Source organism: Platichthys flesus, chromosome 3 (assembly GCF_949316205.1).
Source record: "Platichthys flesus chromosome 3, fPlaFle2.1, whole genome shotgun sequence".
NCBI classification, from domain to species: domain Eukaryota; kingdom Metazoa; phylum Chordata; class Actinopteri; order Pleuronectiformes; family Pleuronectidae; genus Platichthys; species Platichthys flesus.
In genome coordinates this window covers 25,914,078-25,935,056 of record NC_084947.1, presented here as the reverse complement: position 1 = coordinate 25,935,056, position 20,979 = coordinate 25,914,078, and the positions used below count along the sequence as shown (strand labels likewise).

Sequence of the window (20,979 nt, the reverse complement as noted above, 5' to 3'; positions counted from 1 at the left end):
ACTAGACAGGGTAGGGAGACTCTTGGATTTTTGGATAGATCAATCCAGGTTCGGCTTTTGTTGTCTCTCCGTGGAGTTGAACCAGAGACGAACCAGAGACCTTCTCTGCCCATAGTCCAAGTTTCTGCCACTAGACCACCGCCTCGCATCAAAAACACACCCTGGTGCGTGTCGGAATACAACTGTCTTCACAGAAACTGATGTAGGACGTCACAGCATCTGTATATTCGTCCAGGCTGTTAGAAGCAGCTCTAAAAATGTCCCAGTCAGTTTTTTCAAGGCAGTCACGCAGCTCCTCCACAGCTTCTCTGCTGCTCCAGTTCTTGGATCTCAGCACAGCAGGTTTAGAAAGTTTAAGTTTCTGTCTATAGGCCCGGGATCAGGTGAATGAGAGCGTGGTCGGATAGACCCAGGGCAGCACGGGAAACTGCATGATAAGCCTTGCTGATGGTGAAAAAAGTTGCCAGGTCCAGAGAACAGGACTGTAAAATTACTTTCACGTCGCTGCACCAGCCATGGTTTATATAAAAACAAATCCCTCCGCCCTTTGCCTTGCGTGAGAGGATCGGGGTCGCGGTCCGCGCGTAACAGCTGAAAGCCGGTCAGCTGTGCATCGGTGTCCGGTGTGGCTTTGGTCAGCCACGATTCCATAAAACACAAGACAGAAGAAAGGGAAAAGTCTCATTTGTCCGGATGAGAAGGCGCAGTTCGTCCATCTTATTACACAGCGAGCGAACATTGGAGAGGAGAATGCTCGGGAGGGGTTAGCGTAATCCTCTTTCCCTGAAGCGCACCAGAGCCCCGGAGTGCTTACCTCTCCGTCTCTGCCTCAGTCTCGCTGCGTATCCGAGGAACACCGCACCTTTAATCAGTAAATCCACTAAATCCACGGAAGAGGCGAGAAAGTTGGGACATAAATCAGATGGTGTTGTGTCCCAGATGTTAAGAAGCTCGTCCATCGTGAAAGTAATCTGAGTTGGGTCGCAATTAACAGAATTAAATACTAAAAACAAACACAGTGTGCACCAACACACCGTGGCAGCCGGTCGCAGCGCCAGCGAAGATGGCGCTCTAAACCCTAAATCTAATTTGGGTTAGGGTTATTCTCGTTTTCTTCTACTAGTTTTGAATAGTAGGCAGCTCTTGCTTTGTGGAGAGCAAGTGGGCGATCTCAATGAAGCTTGTTTTTTTTTAACAATTTGTTGTTTACATCTACGGATAATACGGGTTTAAATGTAATTGGAAATATTTCCTTAAATTTAGCTACAGCAGTATCAGGTAGAGATCTAGATAATGAGTTTTTTATTAGTGGCATATATTCAGTTATTGAAAAATCTTTTAAAATTAAACAAATAACAAGTCATTCAGACCCGGTGCTCCGATTTTACTGTCATCCATCATGAAGGTCAGTTGTCATCCAAATTGCAAGGTGGAACTGTCGGGAAAAACACAGGAACCTAGACCTGCAGTCCTGAAACTCTGGTTCTGCAGGAACATGCTACTCGAACCTCTGAGTAACAGCCGTATCGCTCTTCAATTTTCATTGAAAATAATGTTAAAAAGTAATGGGAGTAATGTCCTTCAGTCAAAACTGTTAGATGTAACAGTGAAATTAAAATACAATGGATTGCTACTCAAAGTCAGACTTTGCTAATCTACGAGTCCATCTACCCCGACTTAAGTCAGAACTGAAAAAGGATTTCTGACTTCTGACTTGTTTTGAACACAATAGGGGAAATTTAAAGTTGTCCGTTTCCGCCATTTCTGATCAGTACAAACCCCAGCATATTGGAGCGAAATGGTTCAAGTCGGCATTAGTGGTGAAACGATTGTTGCAAACTGTGTCTTGGCCAATTACCACATTTTCAGTAGTGTTCATTTTTCAAGCCCTAAAATATTATATTTAAATCTATGTATATTTATAAACGTTTAAACTTAACATTTATATTTAAAGATACCAGGAACAGTTGTGTAACCATCATATTAAAGCTCTGTAAGACTGGTAACACCAGTATCTGTACTTGTAAGTAAAGAATGTGTGTACTTCTGCCACCTTTGGTTATGACCAGTCAGTTCAGTGTATCCAAATGCAGAGAAAATCACAGTGAGAGGTAGATTGGAGTTTGACAGAGTACATGCAGTAGTGGTGAAGGGTTGAGGTAGGACTGGCAAGTGATGCTGCGTACAGACAAGTTAGAACCATGTAACAAGTATGCAGGCAAGCAGAGCCTGGCAGCAGAACAGAAACCCCAGGAAGATAAAGAAGACACAGCAAACGCCCATATTCCTCACACACATTGAGACACTACAATACAGTATTTCATGATGTCCCATTTCTGAATTGCATAGTTTGGTTAAAAGTCACCACAGAGGGATCTGAATGTTATTCTCCCCTACAGGTAAACCTGAATATGGATGACGGTCGCTCTTTGGGCCTTATGATCAGGGGCGGTGCTGAGTATGGCTTAGGGATCTACATCACTGGAGTGGACCCTGGATCTGCTGCGGACGTTGGTGCACTAAAGGTACCCACATTTAACCTTTCCTGATAGCATTGCAAGATTACACCACAAAACCTGTGTAAAATTTTCGTCTTATGAGAATTGAAATCTTTGAGGTTGTGCCAGAGTATCAGCATGAATGTCACTCAAGACTCCACCACTATAATTTGGCAGTTCTTACATCAGCTAAATGTGACAGGTTTATGGGGTTAATTCAGTAGAATATTCCCTTTATTTATTTAATCTTAAATCTGAATTCATCAGTCTCGGCTGCATTCGTAGACCGATTGCGTCACATGGGCGTGACTAGACTGTCCCAATTCAAAGGACCCTCCAAATGTGGCAGAGAGTGTGTCCATGTGGGTGGATCATTTCCAGCCCAATACATCCCTTGAGTTATTGCACTTCAGTAACAAACTATTGAAGATGGAATCTGTAGCTTTGTTGCTAGGTGATGGCTGTAACGGCAGGACAAGCCGGTGATGTGACATTGACTGCTCAGACCAGGTCCTCCGCAGGATGCTAAATTGAGACTAAGCTACTGTGTCAGCTGTTATCACAAACATCTGCTGCTGGATTCTGACGAACATGCCACCTGCTCCCTATTAGACTGCTAAACCTGTTAGCACCGCTAACATCTGCCAGCTGCTTTACAGTCTCACGGCAGGCCTGCAGAAATTGCTTCATTAGCCGTGCGAACACTCTGCTGTGTGCTTTCAGGTCAGCTTCCTGCCTCCATAAACAAGCAGGCTGCTCTCATTCTGTGCTATTTTGCCACTTGCCTGAGGGAAGAACATAAGCCAGTGTTTCCTACTTGTAAACAATATGCCTGAAAACTGAATATGGCTTTCATGATAATACTCACTGTGGCCTACTTGAGGCAATATGCCTAAAAACCACAGGTTTATCCTTTGACATCTTACTGTTCCAAATTCACGAGGACACCTGAAAAAACACAACCTTACAATGACATCATTTTTTCCAGAAATCCAAATTATCCCTTGAAAGAGTGTGTGTGACACTTCTTATTTTCTTTGCCAGAGTGAGATGAAGAGGTACTATTTTTTTACCATATAGAGGATTGGCTGGTCATGCGGCAGAGCTGGAGCCTTTGACACACAATGAAAGAAAATGTGAAAGGAGTAAGGAAGGAGGGAGAGAGCAGAGAGTGTGAAAGAGAACAGACATAAAAATAAATATGGTGGATTTTTTCTCTTCACATCACAGATGAGTCTCTGTTTACTGGTCCGCAGCCATTCATTGTTTGTGGAAGTGAGCTGCTGTCCATCCTTACTCTGTGTGTGTGTGTGTGTGTGTGTGTGTGTGTGTGTGCGCGTTTGAGAGTGGGTGTGTATGTGTGCGTGTGTGTGTGTGTCAGAGTGATCCTGCCGTTAGAGTGGGTTGTGCAGGTAGATAAAAGAGGCTGTATTTATTTTCCTGGACAACATCCATTCCTCCTTCTCTGTTGGCCATGTGCTGTAAATAACTGGAAGGCTGGATAGATACTGAAGCAGATAAATCATAGGTATTTTTCCTACAAATGAGTGCTGGCCAAATATAAACATTCTCATAATGATATGATCAAGCTGACACTTGTGTATCCTGCCTCCAGTAAATACCCATATATACCCATATTCCCAAGTCTGACTGACAAAAGCACCAACATTCATCTGCTAATTCACCTTTAATGTGTGACAACGTTCAGCTTCACAAATGAAAGCATGTCAACCTTAAAGATTGTTCAAATCCAAGCAGTGCAGATGGTGACTGACAGACACATGTGCAACCCTCCCACAGAAGACTTGACTTAACTGCTGCCCTCAGCACTTCTGGGAGCTCCAGGTCTCCCCAGATTCATTCATGTACCAAAGTCAGGAGCCAGCTAGTTAAAATACACATTATCAAGGCTGAGTTCATACATTCTCAACATATCAATATTTTCAGTGTGCAAAGAATTAAATAGTTTAGCTTTCACTCAATAATGTCTGAGTGCCATCCTCTCCTCTTGAAATTACCCTTTCTAAGTTTTTACTTCCAGAATAAGGGAAAATAACACCTGAACAGGATGGTGAAATAACTTAAATTTGAGGAACATATGTTTATCATATGTCGTACTACACAATTGTTGGGAACTATAATAAATAATGCTCTTTTTTCATTTTGTTTGTACTAACAGTTTGGGCTGTGGCTCAGGAGGTAATAATAATACATTTTATTTTTACAGCCCCTTTAATACATCAAATTCTAAAAGTGCTTTACAATAAAATCAAAGACATGAAAAAAGATAGATCTTTAAGAAAAATAATGACAATGCTGATAAAAAAAGAATATAAAATGAATCAAAAGCATGATTATAGAAATAGATCTTGATTTGTTTTATAAAACTATCAACAGAAGAATATTGTCGGATGTGTAGTGGAGAAGTAGAGAAAGCTGCGACCCGAAACTTTTTATAGTTTGTTTTTGGGATATTGAGCGAGACCGCGGTAGAAGAATTTAGGGATCGGTTTGGAACATAGTACGATAAAATGTATGAGGGTGCTTTACCATTAAGAGATATAAAAAACAAGTAAAATAATTTAAAATCAATCATCAGTGATACTGCAAGCCAGTGTAAAGATGCTTAAACCAGAGTAATATGATCTCTTCTCCTATTTCTCGTTAAAATAGTTAAGCGGATTGATCTCCCTCATTCCACATGCCAAAAAGTCCTTGTGCAAGATACCGAACCCCAAATTGCTCCATGATAGCTGTTCTAGCAGTGTGTGAATGATATGTGAAAGAGAAAGTGCTGCAAATCAGAATGTTTGTGTGAATGGATGGATGACAAAATTGTACTGTAAAGTGCTTTGAGTGGTCATCAAAGAAGAAGAGCTCTATATCAAGAGAGACCATTTAATTGTTTTGTTTTTAAAAGAAAATCAATCACCTTACAATGCCCTGCCATATCAGTAACCTTCGGAGACAAACACTCTGAGAAGAACATCCACTTTAAGGGCGGATGTGACGCAGGAGATAAACTAGTTTGCTTGAATTTATATATCATGGTTATATTGGTAGGACATTAAGGCGCAATCCCATTTCACCTCTACTCACCATATCCCTTAGCCTTAGCCCTGGGATGGAGGGGTAATGGCAGGTGTTAGGGCTATATAGCCCTCAAAACTTACATATTTCAGATCCACACTTTGAACAGAGGGCTGTGAAATTTTCCCAGAATGCCTTGTGAATCACCGGCAATATAGCTGCAAAAGGGTTGGCACAATTGTAGTATTTTCTCCATTAATAAGGATTTAAAAATTACGATAATAATTGGAATATCTTGGATTATTATCATTTCAATGTATTATGGACATCACTGAACTAAACTGCTCTTTTAATAACAATGCATCCTGGCAGGGCTGCTTACAGACCACTGCTAGCAGCCTGAATCAGTGTGCTTTTGATTTATACGTGAAATAATGCAGAGCATCCAAGGTTTTTTCGATTTCCAATGGATGAATGGCATAAAGTCATTGTACTATGCCATCATTGCCACAGTACAGAGGTAACGCAGGACAAAATGTGCTGTACAATTACCTGTTAATCTGATTGACCTGCATTAGCACAGATGTTATATGGATATTATAGGTTTGTCCCTTTAGTACCTTAAAGCAATAACATTGGTTTATGTAAGATGTCAACAATGTTAATATATTGACATCCCTAGCATTTTTGTCGAGTCTATTTACTTTGATGACTATTGATGACTTGTCGGGTTCCCATGGCAACTACTGATGATGTGATAGTTTCTCGCGATGACTCTGATGACTCATCATCTTGAAGTGTCTTGAACAACTCTGTTTCCAGAGGCAAGATAACCCTTGAAAACAAGGGGTAGTGGTAAGGCTAGGGAGAAGGGGTAAAATTGGGATTATTCAGTCAATGCTGTACTGGCCAGTTACCATAGAAAATGGAAATGCATGGGTGCTTTTTTTAGTTTAGAGGATGAATGTCTTTGATGAACATTCCTGACCTCTTGTTCTTTTGCTCTAGAGCAAAACATCATCATGTACAAAAGATAAGGTTGTATCGAAGTCTAATTGTCTGATAGATACAATTTACTGAGCATGGTCATGTTTCCCAGAGACAAATCTTTTTATTCTGGAAAGTCTGCATCATCTAGCAAAACACCCAACACTACTTGCTTGACTAATAATAAATAAAGCTCCTGTTGCATGGAGGCTTACAAATTCATGAATTAGTGTTGTAAATACAATACAGTGCTGAAAGCAGCAGTTTATGCTTGTATACAATTTGAGTTGTTGATGTCAAATATTCCCTAACTCAGCATTGCTAGGAAACTGGTGGATCTATCATCACAACGCTGCATGAATACGCCCGGCTGAAAGTTGAAAAGCTGATGTATATTTGTGCACCATCGTGACAGTCGGCACCCATTAATTACTTAAAGAGAGTAAGACATCAAGCTATATCCATTAGAAAGCAATATAAATCTGCTCAAAATCTGAGAGGCTGTTTTCTTACCTTGGAAGGGTCCCTTTGGCTTGCAACTGAGCTGAGTGGCCTTCTCGCTGCAACAGCAAAATGCACACCATTGCAGGAACTCAGACTGCTGGTGTGAACTCAAACAAATATATGAGCTGGAACACTAGCCCAGTGGATTATGGCCAGGATGTGAATCTGCCTATAGAAGAATACAACTAACACAGGTCCCAAGATGTTTTTTCCTATCGACAAGAATCCATCATCAGCTTGTATTTGAACATTTGGATAACAGTTTGTTTCACTCCATAGTCAAATTTAAGTAGAGGCATCAGCCAGCAAAAAATGGCTGCTATCACTTCCACATCCTTCAGATAAGCAGATTACAAATGTAAGCATCTTTGGGACTGTTGTTGTTGCTGTTTTTGGACATTTACATATTGATTTAGATACATCAACGTGTTTACTGTATCAAAATACAAATGACCTACAATGAACAGATGTTGTTAAAGTTACATTAATTGATTTTTCTTTTGTCTTGAGGGCAGTAGAATTAGCTAATAACACAATATTGACAATTTTACTTCAAGCTGAACAAATTATCATCAAACTGTAGCACTTTATCTGTCTTAATTTAATTAACTTAATTCCTCTAAAGGTTAAGTGTATGGGATTTAATGGCATTTAGTTGTGAAGTTTCATTTTATAACCAACTGAAAACCTCTCCAATCCTTAAGATGTTATTTTTTATTTTTCTTTAATCTTTTAGCTGCTGACTGTCTGTCTCCTGCTTGGCACTGGACTGTGAGTTTATCTGAGCTATTTCACTGCAAACAGCTGTATGCAGCTGTAAACAGGAGGGTACTCACAACTTTTGAAACTAACACTTTAGTAGCACTTAAATGGCACTTACTTATAGCACTTTGTAGTTTTGCCTTATTTTGAAGAAATTGTACTTTCTTGATTCTTGCTGTCCTTGGTATGTACCCTCGGGGTTGAATGCACTTATTGCAAGTCGCTTTGGATAAAAGCGTCAGCTAAATGAAATGTAATGTAATGTGTTACTATGAATTTTATCAAGTGTTAATATGAAAATGGGTTTATTAGTGCATCTTTAAATGAAGGGCACTTTCCAACTGCAGCTGCTGTTTAAGTTGAGGAAAATAAAAACCACTAGTCGGGGTCAAATTTAAGATGGTATAACGTGAAAGTTGTTTTCCAATTAGTTGTGTATGATTGTCAATATTTGAACATTATTGTATAGCTATTGTAAATCGTTGCTTTTGGTTAAATGGTTACACTACTTCCATGTTTGTCTTGTGAAGTGCTGTATTTTGAAGTTTCAGTCTCATGTGTATAACAGAGCATATACACAGTTTATATTTAGTTTAATCAATGTCATTTTCTTATAGGGTGCATAAAGACCCACATTTTATTTACCCTTTAAACACAACCTAAGGTATAGCTTTGGGCTTCATGTCCATTTTATTTGGTTTTATGAGCATAACTTCAGTACACTAAGTAGAGGATAGAACTTGCTGCTGGTGCTCTGCTTTTTTTAAACGCTACACCTACCTGTTACAGAAGACATTCATATATGCATAGTATGGTGCAGTCCCCACTTCCGACCCGATGCTTGGATACAGTGGAGGGAGTAATATGCGAAAAAGGCAAAAGTGCCCAAAGACTAATCCTGATCATGGTATATTCCGGCTGTAACAGTGTTTTAGATGGTCCTTTTGTCATTAACGAAACAGCCCCTGCCCCCCAGCCCCTGTCCCTGTCAGCAAACTGCTCCTGTGGATGAAAATAGCAGTTTGTCCTTCCTAAAGGACAAATACACTGCACTTTTAGCACACTGCACATGCACTCTTTCTTTTACTCATTATCACGAATGATCAGTTAAACACAACTTAATACAGCAAGGGGGAAGGCGAGAGTGATCCTTGTGATTTCTGTGGATATAGTGTACAATAGTTAAATATAATTTGACTGTAATAACTGTTTATGATATTGTTAGTAAAGAAGCTAATTTCAGCTAAAGACAAAGCGGACAGTGGCCTGTGCCCCTTTAGCCAGTATTTTATATCCATGTCCCTGTTTGAGAGGGGTCATTCTCAAAATAAGTAAATCAGGGGTTCCTGTCATTCTCAGTGGGCTCAGTCATAGAGTTTGACCAACGCTGCATCTCTTTTACATAATCATGTTGTTGCAGGGAGGTGAGAAGGAGAGAAGTCAATAACTAATTTCTCACTAGACTTATCCTGCTCTACTGCAGCGGCTACTTTTCTCCATCCATCTTCATGTTTCTCATCATCAGTCTTTAGAAAAAGAATCAATCATGCATTTATTTAGCCTAAAATATATTCTGTCGAGCCTTAGGTGATATAAGACTTGCAAAACCGGGTCGTGGGAAAAAGTGGGAAAAGTGAGACAAGTTTATTGTTTTATAAAAAAATGGTATGTTACATCAGATGAACAAGGATGTTGACCATTAGTGATGTATTAATCGATTAACCTTAATTGGAACGCGTTCCTGAGAGGCTCTAGGTTGGTGTAAAATGACAGTTAAGTTTGAATGAGCCACCAGAGTTATCACCCATGTGCCCAAATTAAGGAGCTATTTACATATACACACTATGTACACAGCCATAACCTAAGTGAGAGATGTCACCAAGGCTTTGCTAGCTCCGTCAGAGGCCAAGGCCAGCTATAATTGGTGGAAGGCCACTTAGGTTGCAAGACTAACTTGGAAATGAGGACATCACTCAGAGTTCAAGTGCATTCCTGGAGGAGATGTAGCTCGGAGGCACAGAATGTCAGGCCATGTCCTGCTGACTGCCGCATTCATGCAGTAGAGCCCAATGAAGTTGGATTGGGTCGACCAAGAAGCTCCGATATGGGGGCACCTTGCCATAACAGAGGTAGCAAGGCCCTGTGTGGAACCTGTTTAGGGGTGCTTGCCGAAATGCTCTCACACACACATATGAAAAGCTCTCACACGCACATATGAAATGCTCTCACACGCACATATGAAATGCTCTCACACACACATATGAAAAGCTCTCACACGCACATATGAAATGCTCTCACACACACATATGAAAAGCTCTCATACACACATGTGAAAATTTCAGTTGAAACGGAAGGTATTTCAGTTGAAACGGAAGGTATTTCAGTTGAAACGGAAGGTGATCAAGGATAGTTATGTGAGGAGGGGGGGGCTTGTGAGCGCCGCGTAGCAGTGTTTCCGTTTCGGTTGCGGTGAGGAAGAACACACGGTCCGAAGCGGAGTGACCCGGCTCTGCCCGGTCCTGATGAGGCTACGAGCGCTGGGGCGGATCGCTACGAGGGACGCGACCGGCCAGCACCGCGTGGGGGTGGGACCCTCTGGGAGCCGGTCGACCCCCACGCGGTGCTGGCCGGTTGCGTCGCTCCGGTGCCGGAGGACCAGCCGGAGGACCAGCGGGGGCCCCAGCACTCGTAGCTTTATCAGGACCGGGCGGAGCAGGGTCACTCCGCCTCGGACAGGCTCTCACCGTGTGTCCCTCGTCTCCGCACCCGAAACACCGCGGAGCAGGAACGTGCACAGACATTTTGGGGGGCAGCGGCTCAAACCCCCCAAAAAGGGCACCCATCGCTCAAAATTATTTATGAAATTAAAAATAATAATAATAATAAATAAAAAACACAGTAGGATATTTTCAACTGATATATTTATTTTTGTTAACAAACTAACTCAAATTATCAAATTGAATGAATAACAGGCAAAAACAGACAAAACAAGGCCATACTGAATAACCAAATAATATGTTAGGGTTAGAGTTTGTGATGTGCTTTGGGGGCTTGTGAGTGCCGCGGAGCATGTCGGGGTGACATTCTCACAAGAACTCAAATAAATGCCCCGTCAGATATCAGAACACATTTAGGGGGAATTGATGACAGAGAGAATCATTTTTATTCTTAAATATTGATGAATGAAGAAAAAAATGGGCTCCAGCAGAAGGGCACTTTTCTCATCCAGGGCAATAGGGCCAGTGCTAGAGCATCACTAGGGGTGTATCTGTGCATGTGCCTGCCGCAGAGCATGTCGGGGCGACATTATCACAAGAACTCAAATAAATGCCCATCAGTTTGGAATCAACTGTAAGTAAAGTACAAGAAAGTTAAAATAACAAAACCTGTAATTATTACTTGTGAACGAATATCACTCACAGTTATATTCCACAATACTATGCAAGAGCATTTCAGTTGTGTATATGAGCACATTTCACTATTGTGTATGAGAGCTTTTCACTAGTGTGTGTGAGAGCTTTTCAGTAGTGTGTGTGAGAGCATTTCAGTAGTGTGTGTGAGAGCTTTTCAGTAGTGTGTGAGAGCTTTTCAGTAGTGTGTGTGAGAGCTTTTCAGTAGTGTGTGTGAGAGCATTTCAGTAGTGTGTGCGAGAGCATTTCAGTAGTGTGTGTGAGAGCATTTCAGTAGTGTGTGTGAGAGCGTATAGTTTTTCAGTAGTGTGTGTGAGAGCATTTCAGTAGTGTGTGTGAGAGAGTATAGTTTTTCAGTAGTGTGTGTGAGAGCATTTCATATGTGTTTGTGAGAGCTTTTCAGTAGTGTGTGTGAGAGGATATTCTGAGTAATGTCCCTCACAGCCCCTCATAGATTTCCGTCAACTCCGCTAGCATAAGGCTAAAAATGAGATTGATGCAGATCCGAAGAGAAAAAAAAATAGGGGGGCGGGGGGGGGGGTGTAACACTGATATGATTTGCATAACTTCACCAATCAGCTGTGATTTTTTAACCTTTTGTTTGTGAACCCTGCCTTGCGTCTTTCTCATGTTCGAATGGATAAATTGACGCGGCATTTTAAAAAAAAATCCATGCGTTGGCAGAGCATTGGAAATAAATCCCCATGCGTTGTGCTTGGTTTTCTTGTGTTTGGCAATTTAGCTAGTGTTTCGGATTAAGTTGAGTTGTGGCAAAAAATGACTGTTTGAACAGATAGACCATCTTGTGTTTCGCTTTGATCAGTCACGGCCACCGGTGTATCAATCATCGTCGGCAGATACAGAAATAATTAAATAAAAAGTTCTAAATCAACAGACGTCTTAAAATGCTCTCCTTTTCGTTTGGCCTGGACCTACACGATGTAGAGAATTATTGAAAAAGGAGCAGAAGCGTGAGAAAAGGCTTACAATTAAAGAATCAAAGAAAGAAAGACGAACCGACGTTTATATGCCTATAGGCTATATTCGGTGTTGGGAAGGATACTTTCAAAACGTATTTCGTTACAGAATACAGAATAAATGCCTAAAAATGTAATCTGTAACGTATTCCATTACATTAACTAATCTGAGTAACGTATTCTGAATACTTGGAATACTTCCGGTTTGTATTGCATTTTTTAAGTGTAGGATTGCAGCGTTGTTATTGTCAGTGGAGAAGCAGCAGTTTAAACTCTCTCTCCGCCGATGCGGCGGGCCAGCTGGATGTCCGGCTCCCATCCACTCCCAGCTCTGTGCGGGTCCTACCAGAGGCTGAGGGGTCGCGCTGCGCCAAGGCTGCCTCGCGCCGTGCAGCGATTGTTTCGCCGTCGAGTCTATTTTTGTTTGCGCTTGGCGCGAGCGTATCGCGCCAGTAAACACACTGAAAAATGATTTTAAACGATATTGATGACATATTTTATATGCTATAAATGATAAAGTATGCATCCCATAGTTTGTATTCCCCTTCTGTTGTCCTGGAGTTTTAATTTTACCAATTTTACCAATCACATTATTAAATGCCCCCCTCTGCCCATCCACTACAAGCAGTCATAAAGATAAAAAGAGAGGGGGGGGCTCCCCATTGGCTTGAGTGGAGAGTACGTAATTTACCCTCGACACCCGACATTGAACGGAGCAAACAGCGGAGAAGTTCTTCAATATGGATGACATTAAATTAGGACGCTGTTGCAGTTAATGTTGGAGCAACAAGTGACCAAATGCTTTTATACTACTGGGTCAACGGGTGATATTAGCGCTGCCCGGCGCCTCAGCGTCCGGTGTGAACCCGGCATCAGCCTCGCTGGCCTCTTGAAGAGTCATGACAGCGGAGCTCTGGGAGCGCAGGTCGGTCTTCTCTCACCAGGCGCTGGAAGGGCAGCTTGCGGATCAGCAGCTCCGTAGATTTCTGGTAGCGACGGAACTCTCTCAGAGCCACGGTCCCGGGCCTGTAACGGTCCCGGGCCGGTAGCGGTGAGGCTTCTTCACGCCGACGGGGGCCGGGGCGCTCTTACGGCAGCCCTGGTCTCCAGCCGCTTCCTGGGGGCTTTGCCGCCGGTGGATTTACGAGAGAGTGAATAAACTCGTGAAACAGAGAAGTACCGTCATGTAATCCACTGATTTCAACAATGTAACTGTATTCTGAATACCATCTATTTAATTTGTAACTCTAACGGAATACAGTTACTCATAATTTGTATTCTAAATACGTAACGCCGGTACATGTATTCCGTTACTCCCCAACACTGGCTATATTTACAAAAACGCAATTGCGCGGACTGATCCAAAAGCCATTTATCCTTCTTCTCTCTCGTTTTGTATTCTGTGCAATGAAAATCAAGAAGCAAGTAAAAATCGAAGTTATCCATGTTGTTACTGTCAGTGCATTATGAGCCTATATCTAGGCATATTTGTTGGAATGTGTGAACCAACGCAAATCAGATAACTGCAACTTTCATGCAGTCTTTAACGAACATTTACGCAACATGTGTGTTGGCCAAAATAATATTGCAAATATTGCTTAATACAATTTGGTTTAGCCTACTTTTAAACATATGAACTATTTAAAATTATACTCGGCCTGGATTTTGGAGCCCATCCAAACATTTTCATACTTACACCTGTCTTCACAACGGTAAGGAGAGCAAATTGATGAGTTCAGTAATCCGGCCCGTCTACTCATGCACCCCGCATGTTCCGACAACACCAATGAAGAACACACCCCTCCGTTTTCGATTTTTGGCTCATTTTACCTTACTGTTAGATTTATTTTTTAATGTCAAAAAATTGGTTGGAGATATAGAACGGGCGCCAAAATACGCGCCCGGGAAAAAAATAAAAAATTATAATTGTGTTGTTTTTTTGGGGGGCGCATTATTTGGCGCTCCCCCTCTAGATGGCGCTCCAGGCGGCCGCCTTTACCGCCTGTAGGAAAGGCCACCACTGCTATCAAAGCAGCAGTCACTTTGCTTTCGGTTTTGGCAGCATGGACGCCCTTCTACTGAAGGAAGGCACTGATGTGTCGGAAATCGATAAAACGGTAAAAAATAAGTGGAGATGGGCTTGGCTATGCGAAGTAGGTGATAATGGCAAGCCATTTAGCTCTTGGTGCAAAAAAATGAAAATGCCAGGAGTTTGCTTTTGTGTGGTGTGCCATAAAAAAATAGTGTATGGGAGCAATGGCAAGAAAGTCCTTTCACGCCATCAGTCTGAAGCTAGCCATAAGGCTAATGTTAGAGCTCTTCGGCCCACATCATCATTGCCTGGTGCGGCAGTCACAACAACAGAAGTAGGTCCCTCCATGGCTGATCGTGTCTGGCTGAACGCAGAAAGTGCGAATTTGCTCTTTCATAGCAGAGCATGACCTGTCCCTGACCATATCACAGCCCCTTGTCAACCTGATTCGATCAGTTGCAGAAAACCAGAGCGCACTCTCCAGGCTGTCATTGTGCAACGCACACGCCTCCTACTTGTGCACACATGGCATTGCAGCCTATTGCAAAACAGAGTTGTCCATGAAGCTACAAACAAAGATGTTCTCTTTGAATGCAGATGAGGCAACTAATGTTAATATGGACAAGATTTTAAATGTGCTTGTACGGTTCTTTGATGAGGATTTGGGTAAAGTTGTGACCCAGCATTTTGGATCAAGGAAAGTCAACATTGCAGATGCCTCAACCCTCAAAAATGCAATCGAAGTAATCCTCAACTCATACAATTTGAACTGGGATCAGGTCATGTCTGTTTTGCTTGACAACTGCAGCCTCATGAGAGGAAAGCGATCTGGAGTGGAGACCCAGATCAGGAAAGAAAACAATGCACTCCTTGACATCAGTGGAGACACGGTGCATATGGTATTAAATTCTGCCAAGGCCCTTTTATATCCATTCAAGAGTTGTGTTGAAGAATTCTGTACGGATGTGTATTATGACATTGAAAAGTTTCCAAAGCAGAAGGAGCTGTTTGGAGAGTTTCAATCTCTTCTACACATGAAGAACAAGAGCCTGATCCGCCCCATCAGCAGCAGGTTCCTTCAGATGCTGGAGGTGTGCAACAGGATAAGGGAGCTAGTGGATCCACTGATTGCACACTATTTCAGCTTCCTGTCACCCCATGATCAGCGCAAATACAGGTGAGATGCCAGTAGTCTAGTCTTTCCTTTCAATATTATTTTCATCAAATGTGTTAAATTAAATTTAAAGTCAGATCAAATGCAATAATTGTATTTACTCTGCTTACTCCTCTTAGTCTTATGTATGTCCTATGTTTGTATTTAAATGTTTTACAGATGGCTGCTCAACCAGGTTCTGCAGAAGCATGGGGTTACAGCTGAGGAAAAGGCTAGGATGGATGTACTACATCAACAACTTGCCAAATCAACAAAGGGTCAAACCGATGTAAATAGTGACAGGAAGACAAGAATCTGTGTACTTTTCACAGAGTTCAGTAAGCTCACAGCCATTATAGACCTATACAGAGGTATACTCCCATCATTCCAGGTCATCCTCAAAAAACTGCAGTATGAAAAGCCTATGCTTCATGTTCTGCATGTCGAAATGGTGCTGCTGGTGAGAGACGTTCTCTCCAAGTTTATGAAGCCCGATGCCATCCCTTTGGATGTGAAGAGCTTGATTAATCTGGATATACAGAGCAAAGACCTGCAGTGTCCAGATAAATTTTTGTCGGTTGGGAAATGCAGCCATTGTGTAGTCAACAAGGCCAGAGTGGAGAAGAAACCTTGGGTGAAGGAGTTATACACCTCACTCAGAGAGGGCTACATCAAGGCAGCTGCATTCCTGATAAAAAACCTCCCCTTGAGCAACGTCATCATTTCCTCTTTGTCTGCACTTTCACCTTCGTTGATCCAGGACCAAAACGTGCTTACTGCATTTAGCACTTTGGCCAAGGCTCTGCCAAATGTCATCACCACTAATGAACTGGGCGAGCTGGATGAAGAGGTGAGGGCCTACCAGACTGACCTGGATCTGGAGGACAAGGCCAAAGGTTTTGATGAGAATTCTGCACGTATTGATGCTGACTGGTGGAGGGAAATCTTTGTAATGAAGACACCAGAAGGCTCAATCAGATTTCCTGTCTTGGGCAAATTGGTGAGGGCACTGCTCTCTTTGTTTACTGGCCCTCTCGTTGAAGGTTCATTCAATATAATGGATGATATCATTGAGAAGGATAGGACCAGGTTAAACATTGAGACCTATGAAGGCTTGGCTGTGATCAAAACACACCTGAAGGCAGCAGAACAAACAGCCTAAGATGACAATTAGTGCTGCAATGAGGAGTTCGTGTCTCTCATCATTTCACCGGTACAAATGCCATCTTGAGAAGAAGAAAGAGAAAATGAATGAAGAGAAGGATCGGAAAATCAGGGAAGCATTAAAAGTCCTCTCAGCAGTGAGGGCGAAGAAGGTGAAAAAAGCTTCCACCTCTTCATCATCTTTATCTACTTCTGCTACCAGACACTCCTCCTCCTCCACTAGAGCCTCCCACTCATACAGCTCAAGAAGAGCCATGTGTGCAACCAAATCTTCCCACCCTTTATCCTCCAAAACCAGAGGAGCTACCCCTGCAGGCCACCCCCCCTCCTCCTCTTCCTCATCTCCCTCATCTGGAAAAGCTACCCCTGCAGGCCACCTCCCATCTTTCACATCCAGAAAAGCTACCCCTGCAGGCCACTTCCCATCTTCATCATCTGGAAAAGCTACCCCTGCAGGAAAATCCTTAAAAGGCACTACTGCAGGAACCTCCTCCTCCTCCTCCTCCTCCTCCTCCTCCACCTCTACCCCTGCAGGAAAACCCCTCTCCTCAAAAAGCATGCCTGCTAGAACCCCCTCAACCTCCTCCTCCTCCTCTACCCCTGCAGGAAAACCCCTCTCCTCAAAAGGAACTGCTGCAGGAACCTCCTCCTCCTCTTCCTCTTTATCTATCCCTGCAGGAAAACCCAGCTCCTCAAAAAGCACTCCTGCTAGAACCTCCTCCTCCTCTAACCCTGCAGGAAAACCCCTCTCTTCAAAAGGAACTCCTGCAGGAACCTACTCCTCAAAAGGCACTTCTGTTGGAACTCCCTCTTCCTCCTCCTCCTCTGGCTCATTTAAAGCCACACCTGTAGGAAAACCCTTTTCCTCTCCTCCTGGGCCAAAAAAACCTCCCCAGAAACGGGCATCAGGTGTTCTGAAGTTAGATGACTTTGGATTCACTACTAAAAGGCCAAAGAAGTAGACCTTTTCATTTTCTCTTCTTGGGTCTCAGTGTTTTAACCTATTTAGTACTGTTATCTTTTAAGTTTTAAGTTATCTTTTTGTGTTACACCGTTTTGTTCAAACATTGTTCTCTTTAATATAATTGTTATTGAAAGCATTGTGGAAATAAATGCTTGCTCTGACAACTTGTGCAGACGTTTTGTCATTTATAGCCCATTAACACGAATGGTGAAGTCTTGCAAAAAAATATTGGTTTTATGCCCTAGCTTTAAACTAGTAAGTGATAATGGACCACGTGAAGTTCAAATATCGAGGCGGTAAGCAGCCACGACCCAAAGTGAGTGCCGATTTTTTTTTTCAGTCAGATGATTTTTTTTTGCTTTAATCCCTGCACAACCTCTCTCAAAGTGAATAACATTTGAAATTCAAAGAACTTCTTTTGTCACAGATTTTGTTACCCTCAGAAAAAACTAAGTGGTGGTTTATCAAACAACATAATGGTATTTCTCATGATCGCACAGCCTCATCCCTGATGAGATTTAAGGATACATACTGTTGGGGTAGACTCCCCAGTGAGGACCAAACAGTGGGTTGTAAATACTTGGGCCCTGCTAGGCCAAGCTGAAACCAGTTTGGCCAGTTTTCAGTCTTAATTCACACCTTCCTCAGACAGCCTGGAGCCGATGGTGAGGACAAAGGATTAAAACTTTTGGAGGGAAAACATTCTCCAGCAGGCCTGAGAATCTCCCCCTGGTGATTGGAAAATGTCCTGAAGAGCCTTCAGGACCCCCGCTGAGTTCCAAGCCCCGCCCACTAAGGTCGGAATCCTGACATTCTCATTGGCTGAGAGCCAACTGAACCCTGTGACCACTTCCGGAGGAAGCAGGAAGTCCTCAGGTGGCATAAGAGTGCTGAGACATCAATAATCGCTGCCATTTTTCCCTGCTCTGAAGACGTCAACAGACCCCTCCGGGTCTTTCCAGATGATTTAGTTGCTAAAGCGGGCAACCAGAGTTATTTTCTTTCATTTCTTTCATTGTCTTTTATCTCAGTCGACGTTTTTATTTTCAAAAGGACTTTTGCTCTTTTAACTTCAAAAGACCAAACAGGAAATTGCACGCGGAACAATCTCAGACTGTTTCACTTTCCCCACGGACTTTACTTTCTTTTCCCAACGATCTACAGACGGCTTCCACAACCGTCCCCTGCAGAAGCGCGAGATTCATTCCGCTGAGGAGCACGAGCTCCACATCCATGAAGAAGAAGGACGACGTTCATCCCGTTGAGCAAGACGAATCCGCTCCTATTCGGCCCAGCCGACGCCGCTGCGACAGAGGAACCAGCGCAACAGAGCTTGAGCGGCCACGATTATTCACTGGACTTCCGGAATATCCGCGCGACACGCGCATGCAACACCGTAAAGGTCACAGTAAGAGGCTTTATTGTCTGGGCAGATGTTAGTCTAATACGTAGCGTATTGTTTTAATACTTGAATGTATTTGTTTTGTATGAGACCGCCGAGTCTCCAGTGTTTTAGCGGCGATTCGCCCCTTCCGGTTTCCGGTTACGGCCTTGTGCCATAGTTTTTAAGCGCCGTGAGCATCGTCTCCAGCTCATTGTGACTGTTTGAACAACTTTAAAGATACTTTACCGGTCAAACCTCAGCACACAACGCCGCTTGGGTGCTGAGTGGTAAAGTAAATGTAACTTGTCTCTGACGGTGCTTTTAAGAGCTTTGCTCTCTCCTTGTATGCTCTCTCTCTCTCTCTCTCCTTCTAAACCGACCTATACACACATCCGTATCTGTATTTAGAATACAGTTCATGTAACATAGTTAAATCTATATTCAGATCCAGTTCAGGCTGGACACATCTGGAAGCCATGCGGCCGAACGCCAAAGCAAAGACAAAGAATTCTCTTTGTCTGAAAATCCCTTTGTGTAATTCATGTGACGACCACCAGTGTGAGCTCCGGCCACATGGTGTCATTAACATAGACTCCATTTTGAATAACGCAAGTAAAACCACCATTTTGAGTCTATTATTGCCACGCCTCCTCTCTCCCTCTCCTCCCATTCTGGCTCTAAATTCATAACGGCTCCGCCATCTTGTTTTGTAGTCAATCCGCCATTTTGAGAGTTTTTAGGCCTTGATTCCACGAATCATGATCGGCTGCCATCTTTGATGTGACGTCACCACGTGACTGCGTCATCGCCACGCCCCCTTCTTTTTCTTTTTCTCTCTCTTTCTCTCTCTCACACACACACACACACCCACAGAGACACATTGATAGACACAGACAGATACACATAGATGAATACATGTGTTTTCTAAATTGTGATAAGCGGCTGCTGTTGTTATCTTTGAAATATGGGAGTTTGTTAAAAGGATGAATCATTAAATAACAATAACTTTATTTCACATGCACACACATAGACACACACACACAGAGAGACACTTTGACACAGACACACACACACCGAGACAGACATACATAGGTAGACCGCCGGTTTTACATATATTTTCTGAATTTGTGATAAGTGCTGCTGCTGTGTTTATCTTTGAATTATCAGAGCTTGTTAAAATGATGAATCATTGAATAACATAACTTTATTTCCCCTTTAATAAACGCTTTTGTAATTAAAGTATCTCTAGTCTGTGATTATTTGTGCATATGTATGTGATTGCAGCTGGATTATGATTGCCTGTGCTCGAACTTAGAAGCCTTCACTGTTAATTAAATAATTATTAATATTAAATATTGAGATTATTGATTTGACATTTAGCATTATGAGACTGATATTTAAAGATTGATTGTTGGTCCCTGTAACCAGGGTGGTGCCCCGCGACAATAAGCAATGATTACAGATTTGTATTATTCTTAATTGATAATTTTATTTTCATTAATTATTTCAACTATTATTAATGGATAACCGTATCATTTCTAATTAAATGTGTTACTATTCTTAATTAATAGCTTTATAATTTTTCATTATTTTTGATAAATAATTGATATTTTAATAATCATATTTCATGATTATTAATAATTAGTCAACGTCAAATCTACTCCTACTATTGCACAACAATAAGTAGTTCCAAGTAATAATACCTATTCTGAGTAGGGGTGGGTTTAAATTTAGATTTTTGGATCAGTTGTTACATTTGAATAGATTTGTGATTATTATATCTATAAATATATATTTAGGTTGGGAGAAAATAATGACAAACACAGTTACATTGGAGTCTGTCTGGTGTTTCATTTGGTTAAACTGTTAAAACTGTAACAAGTAGTGTGAACACGATTAAAGCGCTGAAGTATAACATTTTAAATTCCCTGCCTTCTCTCTACAACTGTCACAGCCAATGTGGGATTAAGTTGCTTTTCAACAATCCAACAATTAGTTTGAAGCTAAACTGAGTCCTCATCTTTGTCCCTTGGATTTGTCCTTGTCTTTTTAAGATAAGGGTTTATCTCCATAAAAACGTCAATGCAATCAAAAAAGTCAATCACAGCTGTATT

General features: G+C 42.1%; 1 protein-coding gene across 1 annotated transcript in view; it reads left to right on the top strand.

Moving 5' to 3' along the window:
* The window catches only part of whrnb (whirlin b), a 97,267-nt gene that overhangs the window by 51,636 nt on the left and 24,652 nt on the right, over positions 1–20,979 (top strand). The window contains 1 exon segment of the mRNA XM_062381156.1: positions 2,400–2,525. Within this exon segment, the coding sequence (XP_062237140.1) occupies positions 2,400–2,525 (126 nt within the window).